The 17,727-nt window shown below is 51.6% G+C and overlaps 2 protein-coding genes across 5 annotated transcripts in view; one reads left to right on the forward strand and one right to left on the reverse strand.

Moving 5' to 3' along the window:
- Pard6g (par-6 family cell polarity regulator gamma) overlaps positions 1-17,727 on the reverse strand; it is a 1,244,350-nt gene that overhangs the window by 716,538 nt on the left and 510,085 nt on the right. The gene's annotated exons all lie outside the window — the stretch shown is intronic.
- Positions 1-17,727, forward strand: part of Nfatc1 (nuclear factor of activated T cells 1) — a 107,391-nt gene that overhangs the window by 51,875 nt on the left and 37,789 nt on the right. For all 3 annotated transcript variants that reach the window (XM_051202237.1, XM_051202240.1, XM_051202238.1), the window contains exons 7-8: positions 7,256-7,311; positions 9,741-9,873. In XM_051202237.1, coding sequence (XP_051058194.1) covers positions 7,256-7,311; positions 9,741-9,873 — 189 coding nt within the window. The remainder of the gene's footprint in view (positions 1-7,255; positions 7,312-9,740; positions 9,874-17,727) is intronic.

The following is a 17,727-nucleotide window of genomic DNA, read 5'->3' on the forward strand; positions in this document are numbered from 1 at the left end:
GGTTAGCTGGGCGTGAACCCTTGGGTGGCCGTGGGCAGGGGTGCACTGACCCAGAAAGGGCACCTGCCCTCAGCCTCAGTCTGGATGACATTTCTCAGGGGTGCCTTACCCCTACCCACAAGGGCAGCTGGGGCAGCATCTGCTCGAGGCTGGTGTGGTGAAGGCTTTCCTCCTTTTCTTTCTCACCAACTGGAGTTTTCTTGGAGGTGGTCAGTCCGGCACTTAGGCTAATCGCTGGGAAACACCGGGCCATTCAATAGCCTCCACAATGGGATCTTGATTTGTGCCATTCGAAGGAAATGTAGGTACTTCAATCAGCATAGGCTTTCACGTTCGACTCGGCTGGCCTCTGTAATCACGCATATAATTGGAAAATATGTTTTAAATTATAAAGAAACCCCAACTAAGTACGATGATAAAGAGAATCAGCAGTGCCCACACCCTTCTCTGGGGAGGTTAATTCCAAAATCATTTGACCTTTGGAGCCGAAGGCATGCCTCCCTGTCAGACAAGGAGTACAGACTTAAGGCTTTGCACTCTGTGCAGTAAGATCTCCGTGCTCAAACGGAGGGGACACACACACACGGAGGCTTTGTCACAAGGCAGGATCAGGACAGCTTTCCTGCCTGTTTGTGGTTCTTCAGGATGGGGAGGCCTGGGGAGGTGCCTTCTGCGAAGGACAATTGACCACAGCTGTAGACTTGGCAGCTCTCAGCACTGGTTAGTAGCAGGCAGCTGGGCCTAAGCCTGGTGTGGCACAGCCGTAAGGTACAGTGGCAAGATTGAGCTTCCTGCCTACTAAGTGAACAGCCCTCCACAGGCCACAAGCCCCCAGTTCACCCTGCTGGAAGCTCCATCTCACCTTCGCTGGATTATTCGTACCTTCAAGCTAAGCCCAAGAGGTTGAGTTCTGGGTCCCTGAGCTACTCTCACAGGTTACAGGTGATGCCCCGTGTACATAAGGCATGCCACAAATGAGTAGACGTCACAAATGACATACACATACTGGGAGCTTTTAAATGTGAGAACACGGCAGTTCTGTGTCTAGACAATGTTTGTTGTTTCACTTTTTATAATTAGATAATTTGCATATCCACTCAGGTGTGTACATGCAAATGGTATTTTTCTGAAGGCAGGAAACCAACATGTGCATAATTCTCTTCCTTTGCATTTGGTTTTCTAAGCAAATGCCATCACTGATCTACCATACCATGTGAGGTATGGAGAGACAAGTCTTTTCTAGTTTTTCTTTCTGAGAAACCACTAAGATCCATTCAGATTAATGGCAGAACTGGACTCCTGTCTTCTGATAGTGTAAGATCCATTCAGATTAATGGCAGAACTGGACTCCTGTCTTCTGATAGTGTGTCTGGTCCATCTTGACGTTGTTTTTGAACTGCTCCTTGCAGGAGTTGGATGGGAGGAGCAGCAGCCGTGTGGGGGCTTGAGAGTTGGGCAGGTGGGGCTGGCCTCTCTGTGGCTGTGACTGTTGTGGATGTTGTTGAGTCAGGCAATTAGGACTAGAGCCAGGGTTGGTTCTGATGTTTCTTCCCTGTGTGGTGCAGGATGCCTGAGTCACAGGTACCCTGCTTTTCTGTGGGCCACCATCCAGTGCTCTGGGTCACAGTGTTCAGTGACTCAAAGGTTCTGTGTATTCATCAGTGCAGCTCCCAGCCAGGAGGGCCGTGGGAGTGGGGGCTGTTCTGCCGCAGCGGCTTGGGTAGAGGTGGCAGAGCCTGTTGCTAGTTCCTGCGCCATGTGTCCCTCACCCTGCCACAGACCTGCTCTCCCTGACTGACCCTTCCTCTGTTCCCTGGGAAAGTTTTGGTGTAGGGCCTCAGGCATGGGTGGGCTGATAGTGGAGCATGCAAACCAAAGATTGAGTTTGGGAAGAGATGCAAAGTTGTCTTCCGTGTTCCTTACTTGGAGCACGGGAAGACAGAAATGGCAAATGGCACGTTCCATCCCTCTGATGCAAGGTGACTGGATGATTCCACTTCCTTGCAGAGCAGGGCAGCTGCCCGTGAGAGTGTGCCGTGATGACAGTCAGAGCTGAACCTGTAGGAATAGAAGGTCTCAGGATAGAAGGGCAGATGTGGACCCTCCAGGGTCTAGGAGAATTGTGTAGGAGGAGGTGCCCTCAGCACCCTACCAAGGGGTCCAAGAGACGGAGCAGACACCATCAAGGTGTGTCTCTCTGGGAACAGGGCTGGTCCCAGGGCTTGCCAGAGGAGAAGGTGCTAAGCCGGGGAAGAGAAGCCTCTGGGCAGCTGAAGCCGACAGGGCTGGCCCTGGGAGGCTTGGCCTCTCCATGTGTCATGTTCTTTGAACCTCCCCAGACTTTCAGCCTGCTTGTTAATAGTGATGAGTTCCCACCCCTGACCAGAGCACACAGCCGGGAACCCTCAGTCTCTAGCTGGGTGCATATGGCTGAGTTTGTGCTCACTTGTGGTTTTTTAAAGTATGAACCTGCTCATGACAACAGGGTTCAGGGTGCACTGTCCCATGACTAGGAAGCGGCCTCCAGGGAGCTCTGTGGCTTCAAGACAGTGTCGGGGAGTAGAGGGTGTTGGTATGGAGTTGTGTCCCTGCCTGGGGTGTGCATCAGTATGTATAGGGTATGTGTGTATGACAGTGTTTATGTATAGCTGAGTGTAGGTGATTGAGTATGTATGCCCATGTGTCTATCAATTGTGTGTGTGGTGTGGTGATATTAGTATGTTCATGTGTGATGTGGCCAAGGACTCCATCAGCCCCTTGTAGAATGTCCCTGCCACTTGCAGTACTGAGCAGGGGCACCTCAGATTCCCTAACATCTTCCCACCAAGTGGCTGTTACACTTAGACAAAACCAACCATATCTTATCTACCATGGAGATGGAGGTGAAGTTCCCATAGTGGTCCTGCTGGCTGGCTGTCTCCTATTGCGCCTCAGGCCACAGGGTCACAGACATCTCTGCTCATCTGCTTCCTCAAAACCTCTGAAAGTCCCTGAGATGTGGCTGCTATGGGCTTTTTTACTCACCGGGTGTCTCAGGGTCAGCTGTAGGAGTTACACATACCCTGAAGCCATGACCAGCTGTAGGAAAATGTTTTCCCTCTTTCCAATCCCCTGGCCATGGTGCTGGGTGGCCCAGACCAGAGGACAGTGAATGCTCCCAGGCCCTGCATGTCATCAGCCCTGTGCACACGTGCTAGTGTTCATCATGGGCACAAAAATACCACTGTGCTGACCTGGTCAGGCAAGGTTCCATGTGGCTGCTGTGCGCAGTCACTCAGCAAGATTTCGGGAGAGAACACCCTTGAAGTTTTCCCTTACAGGCATGCCCAGCTCTACATGGTTCCAGAAATCACTGACCCAGTGAGGGAAGGAAACTGAAGGACTGGACCCATAACCCTTCACACAGACAGCATTTCTAAGAGTCTTAAGAGGAAATGAATTTGGAAAGGCAGCGATAGACCCACCCTGGGCATTCAGAAAGTAAACTCTTCCCGGAGGCTTCAGTTGTAGAGAGGTCTTCCCGGAGGCCTCTGTGCTAGGAGAGGTCTAGGTCTGCCTGAGCTCCTGATGTTGGCAAGCTGGGCATTACTGGTGGGATTCATGGGCAGCATAAACCCACTGTCTCAAGATGGAAACCACACAGGGTCCTTGCCCATCTAGTTCCCCTTCGCCCCGGAGTGCTGAAGGGTCCCATTTGCCAGTTGCACTCACAATCCTACTGGCTACACACGTGCAGATCTCTCATGGGGTTCTGCACTGTGCCTGGGGTACTTTCATCAACAAAAGAAGTCCGCTTCCCATGAGCGGTGGCGCAGGTGTGGCTGGGTGTGTCTCTGCGGTCCTAGTACTGGAAGTATTCATCTGAGTGGCCATGTGGGAGATGCAGGGAGTTAGGGTGGAGTCTAGTGGAAGGATGAGGTGTGTGTGTGTGTGGGGGGTCACAGTGCAAGCAACCGGAGTGCTAGTTAGCCCACACCCCCTGATGAAGGACAAGCCTGGCCCTCAGCCCTCTGGCACCCTGCCTAACTATGGAGCCTTTTCCACACAGATTTCCATATGCCAGACCTCCTCCTCCCTGGGACAGAGTAGTTGCAGAACCATGCCAAGCTTTGGGTGTTCTATGCCAGCCACAAAGAGCCAGCTCTTCCCCATCCAAATGCCCGCCATCCTCTCCACACACCTTGTGGATTTCCTCTGGGATCCTTTTTGTCAGTGTAGTCAGGTGCGTGCTCTGCTGTCGTGGAATGGCATTTTTGGTTCCCTGGTAGTGTAACCTAGTGTTATACTCCAGACTCTGTTCCTCTATGGCTGACCAGTATCCCATGGGCCAGGCCACATAGGCAGGCCGTCCAGTCGATAGGCGTGAGTCCCTCCACTCCCTCCACTCTCTGTGATCGCCATGAATGGAGTGGTTGTGAACCTTCATAAACAAGGTTCTGTGAGCGCCCGTGCCTTCCTCCTGGCACATACCTGGGTGTGTGCTGTCCTCAGATATCCAGTGCCACCAGGCTGTTTTCCAAAACGCTGGCCAGTCTTGTTCTACCTTGGGGTTCTTCTGAGGAGTGCAAAGCTGCCCCCCTAACCTGGGAAACACGGGCCTCTGGGGAGCCAGGGGATGCGCGTCTGTGCCCACCAGCTTGCATGGTCCTTGGGAGGTTAGACAGGCCACACGTTTGCCAGGGCATCTATGCTCAGAGCCGCCCTGTGGTCCGCCTCTGCACAAGCTTTGTTGTGTTCACACAGCCCCGTAACACATGCATCTTAGTGCTTCGCCATGCTGGGATGTCTGGACCTGCCCCTCCCTCGAGCATGGTGGGATGCAGATACCGAGCCAGAAGGATGAAGCCTCCTGCCCCACCCCAAGGAGGAGTTGAAAAACATATCTCAGGAAGCGCCTCCACTCCAGAGTAAACTTCAGCTGGAAACAGTGGCTCAGCCCCTGTCCTGGAGTGTGACTGGCCTGTGGACCTGTGGTGGCAGTAGCATCCAGCAGCCAGCGAAGCCGCTTCAGACCTGCAGGCTGGCTGTGTGGAACCCTTGGGTGGGTGTGGTGGGGAAGCCTTTCCGATGACTCAGGCTCCAGGGAATTCCCTAATGATTTGGAATATTTTTACTTCTGAACTGGAACACAGTTTCCTACTGAGAGCCCAGGGAGCTCCTGATAAGATGGGCCACAAAAGTCCTTTTAGGATGGCCCGCTGGCTCCCTGCCTGGTACAGGCGCTGTGTCAACTTGCCTCTGAGCATGGGCTCTTAGCTGAGGATGCCATGGATTCATCTGATGGTCTAGGGCAGCCCTCACAGTCACAGACACTCTGATGGTTTCCTGGGGAGTATAAGGGGCCATCTCGGCATCACTGGACCCTGGTCTCCTGCTAGAAGCAGCCTGCCGTGTGTGCACTCAAAAGTCTGGTCAGCTTTGTCAGAACAGGAAGAGCTGTCACTCAGTCTCCTCGCTGTGTGGCACCTTCAGACGGTCCAGACGGTCCAGGAGGGACTGGTGACTGGGACACCCCAGCCTGGGTGACATATCCTTAACTTTTCACCACATTATTTGAGCTCCTCGGGAAGTTGAGCTGGTTTGAGCTTCCCTCCATTCCCAGAGGTGAGAGGGCTTCTGTGCAAACACTTAAAGGACATGGGATGAAATTTCCTTCCACAGAGTGCCTCAGTTTCCTCCCTTTCCTCTCCAGGCTTAACTGCTATCTCTCCTGCATGGACAGGAAGGCTGCACCTTCTCCACATAATTCAGAGTCTGGGCAGGAGCCTTCAGGCTGGTGGCGGCCACACTACAGTTGGTGCGCCTGTGTTCGGGCAGAGGCACTGCAGGCTCTTTAGGAGTAGCTTTGCCCCGGGAGACCACCTTAAACACAGAAGCCCTGTTAAGGGGAGTATGAGTACTCTGCCTCTCCCTTGTGAAGGGTGAGCCTGACCTTCACAAACATACATGCAGCTGGGCCACAAAGCCAGAGCATGGTTCGAGAGCTGCGTGTGGGACCTCCTCTTTGACTCTCGTCATGTTGGCCTGTGTGGCTGGAGTTGACAGAACTTCTCAGCCCAAGTCCCTGAGCTGCCATGGCCAAAGGGGTTCGCTGCTCGTGACATTCCAAGGCTCAAGGGATGGCCAGGTATATTTTTAGTGTCCTGTTGTTTTCCCTGAGGGGTGTGATCCTCTCCTGGGCTTATCTGATGGGTGACTTGCTCCGGGCCTGGGGCATCTTGGAAGCTGATGTGGCCTGGTGAGGCTGGGTGGCTCTCGAAGCCTCCGATGACTCACGTTTCCACCCTGTGCCTCCACCCTCCACCCACCGCTGTCCGGCACTGAGGGAAGGAGCTGGTGTTTGATTTATCAGTAATGTAGGGTTAGTGACAGACAAATGGCGTGTAAGCAGAAACTAAGCCTGTGCCTAAAACGGCTCATCTCAGGAACTGACTTCATTTTGGAGAAGATAAAAGCTGGGATGGATATCTGTCGACTGGGCAGCCACCCAGCTGTCCTCAGGTCATGGGCCTATGGGCAGGACTGGGGACTCGGAGCCTGTGAGTGGCAGACACCCTTCCTCTGAGCACTAGGTCCACACCTCATTGCCAGCTGGGAACAATGAGTTCTTTCACTGCACCTCTGGGAGCCTTTTGATGGTGTTATTATTATTTTTTTTAAACATGCAAACGGCCACTGGGCTATGGTTAAAAATACCATGCGCTTTGCATTTCTAGGTCCTGATGTGGCACAAAATGGCCAAAGAAAGGCTTTTCTTATCTCCTTAGCGTTTCCTCTGGGCAGAGGCTAGGGCATTGCTCTGACTTCTCCAGAACACACGGGAGCTGGTGCTCTCTCTGACGTGTCCTGCCTTGCTGGGTTTGGAGAGCCTCCTGCCTCTGCCTCTTTCTCTTTCTCTCAGGAGAGGCTGAGGTGCAGGGACCCTTCCTTGATGTGTGTCAGGGCCAATCGATGTATGTAAACACGGACACAAGGGTGGGCCACTAGAAACACTCTTCCTACATTGGCATAGTACTAAGTCCACCGGGCCAGGACTCTACTCTAAATCAGGTCCGTGCTTGTCACCGGAGGGGACAATGTCTGGGGGACACACACCACCACCTGACGCACACCCTGAGCAGCTAGGCAGTGTCTTCACTGACAGACATGGCCTTTCCTTCCCACTCTCCCCTCCTTGGTCCTCGGTTTCTGGGTCGCCTAGAAGGTTCTGAAGACAGACACAAAGTGACAGATTTCTTCTTGCCCTTTGTTCCAGATGGCCACCATGTCTGGGAGATGGAAGCAAAGACTGACCGAGACCTGTGCAAGCCAGTAAGTACTGAGCACCTGAAGTAGGGACTGGAGGCCAATCTGGGGCTCTGGTTTGCTACGACAAAGAAATGGCAGAAACCAGTCAGAGGTGGCAAGAGAGAGCACAGCCTCAGATCCCAAACAAATGCTATCTGGGTAGAGCTGGGCCGTGAGGACAGCGGCTGGACAGAGCGCAAGACCTGTCTGTATCGTGTGCGCTTTGCCTTTTAGAGGCACCAGGCTCCATCTCCTCTTGCTAATGGTTTACCCCCGGGAGATCTTGGTGTTCCAAGCTGCATTCATGGAAACCCAGCACCTGCCTGGACATGCCACCCTGCCTGTGTGACTTGCCACCACCCTCCCCAGAGAATGCCCCGACTATCAAGCACTCTTGTTTTGTGCTCGCCATGGATGACAGGGTAGACCAGACGGCTTAGATCTGCTGGTTGGGCTTGCTCATGAGCTAAGGCGAATGTGTGGCTTGACCTTTGGGTGACGTAATTAGTCATCTCTCACCTGCCCATAGAAATGGCACCCGTTCATACCGGGCCATTGTTGTTTGCGATTGGCTAATTTAGTCTGAAGTACCCTTTGCTACTCTAGGATGTGTCTGACGGTTGTTGCGATCTCTTTTCTTGCGGCCATTGGTCTCTTCACCTAAAATGGCCACGGGAGACAGGGTAGAGTCAGCTGACTCCAGGCTGTCCTCACAGTTCTCACAGGGTTCTCTCTCGTTTGCTTGGCTTTTGCAGCACTGGAAGTTGAGCTAAGAGTCACACGTGCCGGGCAAATGCTTTACCCCTGAGATAGATTCCCAGCCCAAGCTGTCTTTAATTGGACACTAGGCCGTGGATGCTTAGAGCAGTGATCAGTTCAGACAAGTCAGAAAGTGAGTCCTGTGTGTTCTGTCCCATCTCAGAAGAATGTCACATGCTATAGCCAGAGACTAGGTTTTTTTTTTTTGAAGGCATCCAAAATCCTCCCAAACTCTATAGCTCATTCCACTGACTGCCTTCCAATAGTGGGGCAGCGTTCTTGTGAACACAGGACAAAGGGAGCATTTGGTATGCTCTGAGTGTGTGGAAGTAGGGTTTAAATGATTCCAAAACCCCGGACAATTACGAGTAAAGGGCTTTTTCTCTTGGGCCACCTGTGAACGTGGGGCAAGTCCTAAAAGCCACCCTGAGACAGTCTCTGTCCCCTTCACCTAACTGGACAGCTAGACAACTAAAAGCTGGACAGAGCCCAGACCTGAGGCACCACAGTTTGGGGCAACCTCCTACAAAGGCGGCCGTGTAAGCATGGGCCAGCACATTGAGGCTCCCTCATCGGCCTCTGACTTGCCCCTCCCCCATCCTAGTTTCTTCCATGCGAGGTGAAGATATTGCAACATCTGCAACAGGTTGCTGGAGTTAGTGTGCCCTGGGGGATGGGTCCCAGGGGACAGAGCCCGGAGGGCACCCTAGCCCGTCCTGCCCTGGTGCTGGTGCCACCAGCTCTCAGTGCCAGGCTCCCGCTGTAACCTGTATATGCAGTCCTTCCGATTTCTGTTTCCAGTACTGAGGTGTTATTATTAACATAACTCAGTAAAATTGCTGCAATTGATTTGCTACCATTGTAACAAGCTATGGTTAATGACTTTAAAGAAAGGATACCATGGATTTTTCTGATGTATTTCTTTTTCCTGGCCTATTGAACTAAAATCACATGAAAGAAAAAAAAAAAAACAAAAAACAAAAAAACAAGGAAACTGTGTGGATTTGAAATCTGTCCCTCGGGGTGGCCGTGCCGCACTCTGGGCACTCCTGGGGATCCCCAGCTCAGTCTTCGGTGAGGTATATCCACTCAGTTCCAAATACGCGTGGCTTGCAGTTTTTGATTGCCCTTGAATGTAAAATGCTTGTGTGTTTCTGTTTAACACACAAAAAGCTGCAGCCACCGCCAGCTGCCCAGTTTTATCGCCCCTGTGTCCTCAGCTGCCCCCTCTGCCCCAGGCAGAGGAAACTGGTGATGCTGGCAGGTGCTGTGACAGCGCTACTCTAGACAAGTCCGCAAGGCATAGCCCCTCTCGTGTCTCCAAGGAGAGCCTCAAAGTAGACAAGAGAGCAGTTCTTTTTGTCTTAAGGTCACCGGGCCTTGGATGTTGGGGCAGGGGTTCTTCCTGGAGTCTGATGTTCCAGTAGCTGAGGTGACACCGTTCTCTGAGAGATGCTCATGGGCTCTCTCTTCCTGGGCCCAGTTCAGCACAAAGGTCTCCCAGCCTCTAGTCTTGAGGGAATTTGGGGTTTCTTTTCCATGAGAATACACACTACGGCCAAATTTGTGATCAAATGGGAAGAGGTCACATGTAAAAGTCACCAGCAGAGGCCCTCTGGGTGGCCAGAGCCGAGTACAAAGCTTTCCTGGCCCGTGGGGCCCTGACTGACTTCTCTTTGCTGTTTTCCCACCAGAACTCCCTGGTGGTGGAGATACCACCGTTCCGCAACCAGAGAATAACCAGCCCAGTCCAAGTCAGCTTCTATGTCTGCAATGGGAAGCGGAAGAGAAGCCAGTGCCAGCATTTCACGTACCTTCCTGCCAATGGTAACGCTGTCTTTCTAACCCTAAGCTCTGAAAGTGAGCGGAGAGGGGGCTTTTACTAAAGCCACAGAGGCTCTGAGAGGATGTTGCCCTAAAAAAAAAAAACCAAAAAAACAGTGTGGCTGTGTTGCTTGTTCGCACCACGTGATAGCCTATTCACAAGACCACGTCGCCCACCCACTCAAAGAAAAGCGAACCCTGGGTGTGTTTTCCTGTGACTGGTGCATGCTGGGATAATCACTTGCTAGCCTTTTGCAAGCACAAAGCGGCCAAGCAGCCCCTCCGTGCTCAGGAGCTGATGGGGTCTGGGTACATATCTAACCTCTGATTATGGGCTAGAAAAAAGTGTTTGTCAGGGCAAAATTTTGTAAGTAGCTTCAAAAATAAGCTTGCCACAGTCATTGGGGGACACGTCCAATTCTGTCACGCAGCATGCAGTGTGTGCCCACTTGACGATGCCACCTTCCCCCACCCCCATTTGACTTTACGCATTTGTGGAATGGCTTCTTTTCCTTCAGAAGTGATGTTCACCTTTGTCAAATTTCTATGGTGTTTTGTTGAAGAAAATACCAGTTTTGGTTTTGTTTTTTGCTTTAAAAAAAAAAAAAACCAAAAAGCCTCCCTAAGCTTGTAGAAAGGTGTGTCCCAGGCATCCAGGGTTTCCTGTGGGGCGTGGCCTTTCTCCTGTGGCAGGATGTGTGTGCAGAGAACAGAGTGGGTTGTTATCCTGAGTTCTATTGTATTTTGAGTAAGCTCAGCCATGTCAACAACCTTTTTATATGTGCTGCCCCCCCCCCACTAAAAACTTAAGATAGAGGAGAATTATATAGTAAAGGCTACCTGTAAAGCAGCCGTGTTGCTATCTTGCTATCTTAGTAAAAATCAAGATTTTTTTTTTAAGGTTTCTGTTTTTTGTTGTTTTGTTTGTGTAAAGGTGTTTGGAATAGCTTAGACAGTGAGAAAAGCTGGTATTAAAATGCTGAAATCAGCTGTCTTGTCAGGCAAACCCCCGGGGTATCCTTCAAACACTGTAACAATGTAACTTTGTTACACAGATGTCAGTGTAAGCAATTGTGAGAGGGGAAACCCAGCACAGCCGCCCTACAGCCCATCCTGCCGCTCTGCATTTTATCCCACAAATTTCTTTGTGTCTTGAAACAATGTACAACCTTTCTTACTAAAACAATTAGTTGGTCTTACTTTAAAAAAAAAAAAAAAAAAAAAAAAAAAAAGGTGCAATGACTGTGTTCTGATTATACTCCAAGCATGGTTGGTCCAAAATTTACTAAGCCTTATAAAGAAAAAAAAAAGTCACCATTTTTCTAGAACAGTGTGGAAACATCATGAAGATGGATTTCCCCATGTTTGGTGGGGTGTTGTGTGGTGGTCAGGCTGGTGAAGAGCACTGTGTCAGAGGGGCCTGTGGGGCAGTGTGCAGTGAGTCCCCCCCACACTGCATCCCACACTGAAGCAGCATCCAGGCATGCCGGCCGCTCCAACACCAGTCTGCCTCCCTCAGTCCACGTAGCCTCTTGGCTGGACCCTCCCAGCCGCCCATCAACCGCCTGTGTGGTACAGGTCTTGCTCAGCCCTTCAGGGTTCAGCCATATGGTCCTGGCTTCTCTTCAACCTTCTCACCCTGCTGCCCTGGCTCTTGCCTCCAACCCCAAGATGGCTGTCCACCACCAGCATGGACCCAGGGACTGACCATGTTTCCACTCCACTAGACTGTGAGCTCCTTCAGAGAGACCTTGGCCACCTTAGGGTTGAATCTCCAGCATTACTCATCATTGCCTGGTGCCTGGCTGGCTGTCAACATGTGTTTTGTTTTGTTTGGTTTGGTTTGGTTTTTTTAAATAAATAAACACACAGATGGAGAACTCCGGTTTCCCGTGTCCCATGTTCTGTCTGGTGCTCTCCATCCATGTTCTGTGCCATCTGTTGCTCTGGGATATGTTTCTGGGCATGCTGATGCTGACAAGTGGCTGTGTTCATGGCATCCATGTTCTCTGATTTGAGTCCTGGAGACCTTCCAGGGAATGTGAGAGGTTCTTAATTAATTCGCCTGGCTCTGTAATCTTTGTACTTTGCTCTTTAGATACTGTCTCCTGCACCCCAGACCTGTCTGTATTATTAAGTAGGCTTCGTGTACATTTGTGTTGCACGTATCTGTGACCACTGTGGACACAGGTTCTTAAGGTCATAAAATATGCTGTCAGGTGTTTGAGAAAGCAGGAATAAATCCTTTACAACCGTACCTATGAAACTCGTTTTCATCCATAAATATGTAGACTCAAAACTCGTTCTAGTTTTCCTTCAGACTTAAGTGTGAGGGTGCTTCAGGGGCCCGAATCAGACACCCTTGTGGATGGGTCCTGCTCTTGCACAAAACTGGCCCCTTTGAGTTTCAGGGAGTCAGAGTGTCCTCGGCTTTCCACTCCTTATGTGGCAGGAGGGTCACCTCTTGGCCACTCACTTTCTGCAGGGTGAGCTCAACCGGTGGCACCCACCTTGGGCCCCCCTTCTCCCTTACTCAGGGTAAACCGTAACAGTCAGGGAAATAGGACCGGTGTGTAGACTCAGGGCTCTGATGTCTTTGGTGCCCTGGAAGGGCAGCTTGACCCCACCCCGCATCCCATTTGGGGTGTGTCTGACAGGGAAAACTTCCGCTTGAATGTAAGGCATTCAGACCGTGAACGTCCCGTTGGAAATCCTGCACCGGGCCCCATGGTGTCTCTGGGATAGTCATCAGATCAGGCACAGATGGTAAAAGCGCCTGCAACCTGAGTGGAGGCTGCGGAGTACCCAGACCAGGCCGTCGAGGGCCTCCCGCGCTTCCCGAGTCTCTTGTCTGCCCCTGTCTTTAAAGCTTTACTCCCCAAAAGGGGGATGCACTGTCTTCCTTCCTGAGCACTAGGGACTGGGACGGCCACCACCGTGAGATGGGGGCTATGCCAGAAACGTCTAGGTTTGAGCCCTTATTCCAGCATGTCAGTTAGAATGACAGAATGATGAGTGGGCATGGGGATGTGTCCTGTTGAATTCCAAGGTGAGCATCTCTACCAGTCTGAGCCCTCCGAAACAGCTTCTTCTCCCAACCACACATGGCAAACCCCGGTGCCATCCACAGGTGCAGGGCTATTTAATTTAAGGAGAGAAGCGAGTCAGTTTATCTTGAAAGCATACCCAGAAGTCAGTGTTTCTGTACGATGAGAAAATAAAGCAAAATAAACTGTGAAGATTTGGAATTCTGTCACTTCATCTGAAGCGACTATTTTAGCTAGTTAGGAGTCTCCCGATCTTCACAGCCGGGACAGGACTGTGCAGGTGAGAGTCTTCGCTCCTTGTCCTGACCCCAGGACACCTACCCCCACCCCAGCACCGGGCATGTGAGTGAGGACAGAAACCAGCTCGTGGCTGTGGGACAGGAAAAGCACCTTCACAGGACCTGTGTCCATCAAGCAACCCCCTGAACAAGTGAAGTCCCCCAGGACAGGTCTGTCCAGCCCTTGATTCGAGAGACTAAAATGCCACAAGGAACTTTCTTGAACCTTCCCTGGTTATTAATAAGTGCATCTTTCTAGTCATATGCCAGTTGCCAAGATATGTTTCCATCCTCAGAGGAATAGAGGAAACCGACTCTGCCAGATTCTTGGTTGTGTCATTAGATTCTGAGATCACGGAGAATTGGGTGAACTTGAACGGTGGACCTGGGCCCAACCATAAAAGCAGAGCCCACGGCACCTTATGGTAGACTCCTGGCATCATGGTGCCTGCCTGTAGCTCAGTCACTGCCCTGACCGTGACTCCACTGAAAATGTCAGGCCTCAACGTGTAGCTGCCCTGGCGTGGGTACAGAGACCATGATGGTACGGCAGTACTGTGCACAGCCCATGGCCCTCTGCCCACTGCCTAGCGTGCACTTGCTCTCCTAATTAGAACCCTGTGGCTGGAGAAGAGGGCAGAGGGCTGCCATGCTCCGAGGGCTTCTTTTTTTAAATTAATTAGTTAGTTAATTAATTTTATATAACCAACTCCATTTAAATGAAAACAAAAATTTATAGACAATATTTGGGAATTTGGGTGTCGTTCTTTCCAAACTACTTCCTGCTGGTAAGGGGCGCTGTCATGGGGGATTCTAAGAAGATGCAGAAATCCTGGCTGTAGTCTGTAAGACTGCTTTGTCCAGCTGTTTTGAATGTAGGATCACCTGGTACTCTGTTTCAGGCGGTCTGGCTTGATCAAACCACATTAGTGCTCCAAGGGCATCTTATGGAGAGATCGCAATAGCCTGTTGGGATGAAGGGGCAGGCCAGTTTCCCCCATTGGCCATCATTCAGCCTGAGCCTTCCTTCTCCAAAGGGGCCAATGACAGGGACAGCCAGGATCACAATGTGCTGTGTGACTATAAAGTGATGTTAATTCTAGGGACCCTGTTTCCCGATTTCCTTCCCCCAAGACAAGTAAAGTCCTCGTGGAGAGAGCAGAGGTCATGTTGGCCAAGAGAGAGCAGTCTCTGGCTCCTGGAGCTGCAAGTGGTTAACTATTCTCAACTCCCCCATGACCTCAGCAACTGGCTGGCCCTGGCAGCGGTGCTAGGTCTGTGCCTCGATTTTCAGTGATGCTGGTCAGTAGACATTTGGGAAAATGGCCAAGGGCTGCCTAGACCTCTGATCAAGGAGTCCTGACCCCTCCAACTCTCAAATCCATCTCCAGGGAGGAGGGGTCCGTTTCTCACATCGATACCGGTGTGATGCCGATGAACTCTTGCACTACGGCCGCCTTCTGCACCCGTGAGGGATGTTAGGCACTGGAAGAAGCCATTTGTGCACCTTGCAGATTCCCAGGTCTCAAATGTCAGGAGGCCTCAAACTGAAGTGGCACCCTTGCCTAGATGCTAAAGCGATGGCACCGAGAGATTTAGGACTCTCAACCATGCGGCAGGCCCGTGTGCACACACCAGCTTCTGTGGACTTTAGTTTTCACGCAGGGAAGGAGCTGAAGGATGGAAGGTTGCCCTGAAGATAACAGGAAGAGAGGGAGAGAGCAACCATGGAGCACGTGTACCACTTGGACTGCTGGGGAAGGGAAGCTGTGGCATTTGTGCCTCCACTGAGGAGCTGCAAGGATAGGAAGCCTACACCTGCAGGGGCTGGAGAGGGAGGGCCCAGGGAGCACAATAGCCCCTTAGGACAGAGGGAAGGCAGGCAGCTTTGTTCAGAAATCTAAGGGCCACGCGCCACCACAAACAAACAAAAGCATGACTCAGGGTGAGCAGAACACCCAAGGAGACTGAGCACCTTGGCGTGCATGGGCAGGAGGGTGGGCAGAAGGTAGCTCCGCCTGTGATCTGCCAACAGAGATGCTGGCCAGATGCGGCCTGTGAAGTAGTTTCAGGTCCCTGGCTCCCCATGGCATCCAGCTTGCCGTGTGTAGTATCGCAGAGCGTGAGCCCCAGCTGCTGGAGGGGCAGTTACTGTCACGAAGAGCAGCTTCAGCAGCTACTGGCTAGAATGCCATTGGTGAATGTTTTGGGTGCGTATGGCCTTTCATGACCACCACAGCCTCCATCAAGCATAAATGGTCCCTGTAACTCCCTACCCACCTGTGTCCCGACTGATCTGTTTGGGCTGTGGGTTGGTGCTCACAGACAACAAAGCTGTTCCCTTCCTTCTCTGGGTACAGAACTGCTCCAGCATTGCAAGCGAGGACCTCTGTGTTCCCTTTGATGCTTCTGTAAAGGGGTTATTCCCAACCCTCGCCTGAATGAGGTGGTGTGTAAAAGACCGAATGAGGGGGTGTGTAAAAGGCTTGAGCCAGCTAGCCTTGGATACACTCAGGGATAGCTTCTGTCTCCAGCCTCTGGAAGCCGAGCTTCTATCCTTCAATTTGGTGCCTTCTGCTGGAACATAAACTTCTGTGAGCACCCACCCCCCCAATTCATCCCTCCATCTAAGCTCTCCAGGAGCCTAACTCCCATGTTCCCAGGAAGCTGGAAGCCACACACCTGCATAGCCATTTTGCAAGCTGAATGGCAGGTGTGTCTTTTCATCTTGTGGGCTGTCAGTGGGAAGGTGGGTGAAGCCTTTCGGCCCTTCACCCCTGAAATCTTGACCTTGAGTTATAGTTCCCAGGCTGTTCATGTTGATGGTGAGATTGGGACTTTAATGTCACTCCGCCATGAAGACAATCTGACTTTTGTTTTCTAGGAGTTTTAGACTTTGAACAAAACTCTTTTGTCTGGCACTGGAAGCATAGTCGAGTAATTCAAGACAAAATGCTTGCATCTGCTTGAAAGTTTATGCACACAGTAAGGGGACATGGACAGAAGAGGTCCTTGCTCGTACTGAGCATGACTACCATGAAGGCCATGGGAAGGCGTTGAGCATGACCATTTTAAACCCATGGTCACTCAGTGCCGGACTCTGCCTATCGCCAGGTTTCACTGTAGATACGGAGGGATCTAGAACGGTGTGTGACTGCTGGCTCCATGAATGACAAGATACAACCAGCTGGTTAAACACCGGTCACATTACGGGAGGCCTAAAAGCCCCATCTCTAAATAGTCCTGTTGGGGGTTGTCACTTCAACATGAGTTTTGGGGGCATCCAGGTTCTACCAGCTTCTCTAGGTGCAGCGTGTAAACAGTAAGGTATGGCCTGTGATTGACAGGCTCCCAGAATGCCTGTTGAGGCAGGCTGTGTACCCACAGCTCTGCCTTGAAATCTTTAGACGGATCCTACTGACTGCTAGCTGGTAAAGCCTAAGCTGTAGGAGTGAATTAACCCAACGACCACACATTGGTCATAACGGTTTCCATCCTGTATCATGTGTGATGACGGCATTCAGGAGTGGTGGCTGCCCACTTGGTGTGCTGGGGCACACTAACACAGTGAGGCCTGAGCTGGGCAGGAATACCCAAGCAGAAACCCAACAAAAGCACCAGCTACACAACTGTATGGTTTTTCTTGGTGCACACGCTTGTCATGTGTCAGGTGCTGGGTCCTCTGCAGAGCGAGGGGATTAGGGTCACAGGTGTCAGATGTCAGTGAAAATTGGCTGGCGAGTTTGCTCAATCATCCTTATTTTCTTAGCAAGCTGTCATGTTTCCCCAAATAAAATGGCTGGAATTATGAGACGCTGAGAGCTGGTGGACCCTGAAGCCCATACCCCAGAGTGCTGCATTTAAAGTAGGAAGCACTCCGTCTGTCCGTCCGTCTGTCTGCACAAAGGCATATGTGATGTTTGTCTGATCCCAGGCAAAGATGACCAGGACCCATCTGCGTGGCTCTGGTCCACGGTAGATACATGCAGGTTCCCCCAGGAACAGATGCATAGTCTGTGTGTCACCAGGCCCATTCCGTGGCCATCACAAGAGAGGACAAGAGCCACACCCATGCCTGGGGAGGGAGCAGCCTGTCCCACTTTCCGGTTTTGGAGAGGAGCATACTTGACCCTGATTCCTGTTCTGTCAGTTAACACCTAGGGTGTCCTGCACCCTGGGCAAGCACTCTTAACCACTGAGCCACCCTCCCATGCAGCTGGAGGATATTGAAGCCAATGTGATACAGTGTAGGTGAGACTCCCCAGCCTCCTCTCTGGGGGACGCACGCTATGTCAAGCTGGGAGTCCAGAGCCTCCGTCATCTCCTGGGTCCTGTTGAGGACACTCAGGCTGCCTCTTCTCCATTCACCTAAGTTAGTCAGTGGGTGTTTGTGAAATATACACCCGAATCCTGGATGAGAAGCGGCTGGTAGGAACCATCTGTCCACCAGCAAGCCTGGACATGGGGGCAGTGGAGGGAGCTAGGACAGCTACTTCCAGACTCGCATTGTAGATGGCTTCAGAAGGGTCTGT

Source organism: Phodopus roborovskii, unplaced genomic scaffold (assembly GCF_943737965.1).
Source record: "Phodopus roborovskii unplaced genomic scaffold, PHOROB, whole genome shotgun sequence".
Classification (NCBI taxonomy): domain Eukaryota; kingdom Metazoa; phylum Chordata; class Mammalia; order Rodentia; family Cricetidae; genus Phodopus; species Phodopus roborovskii.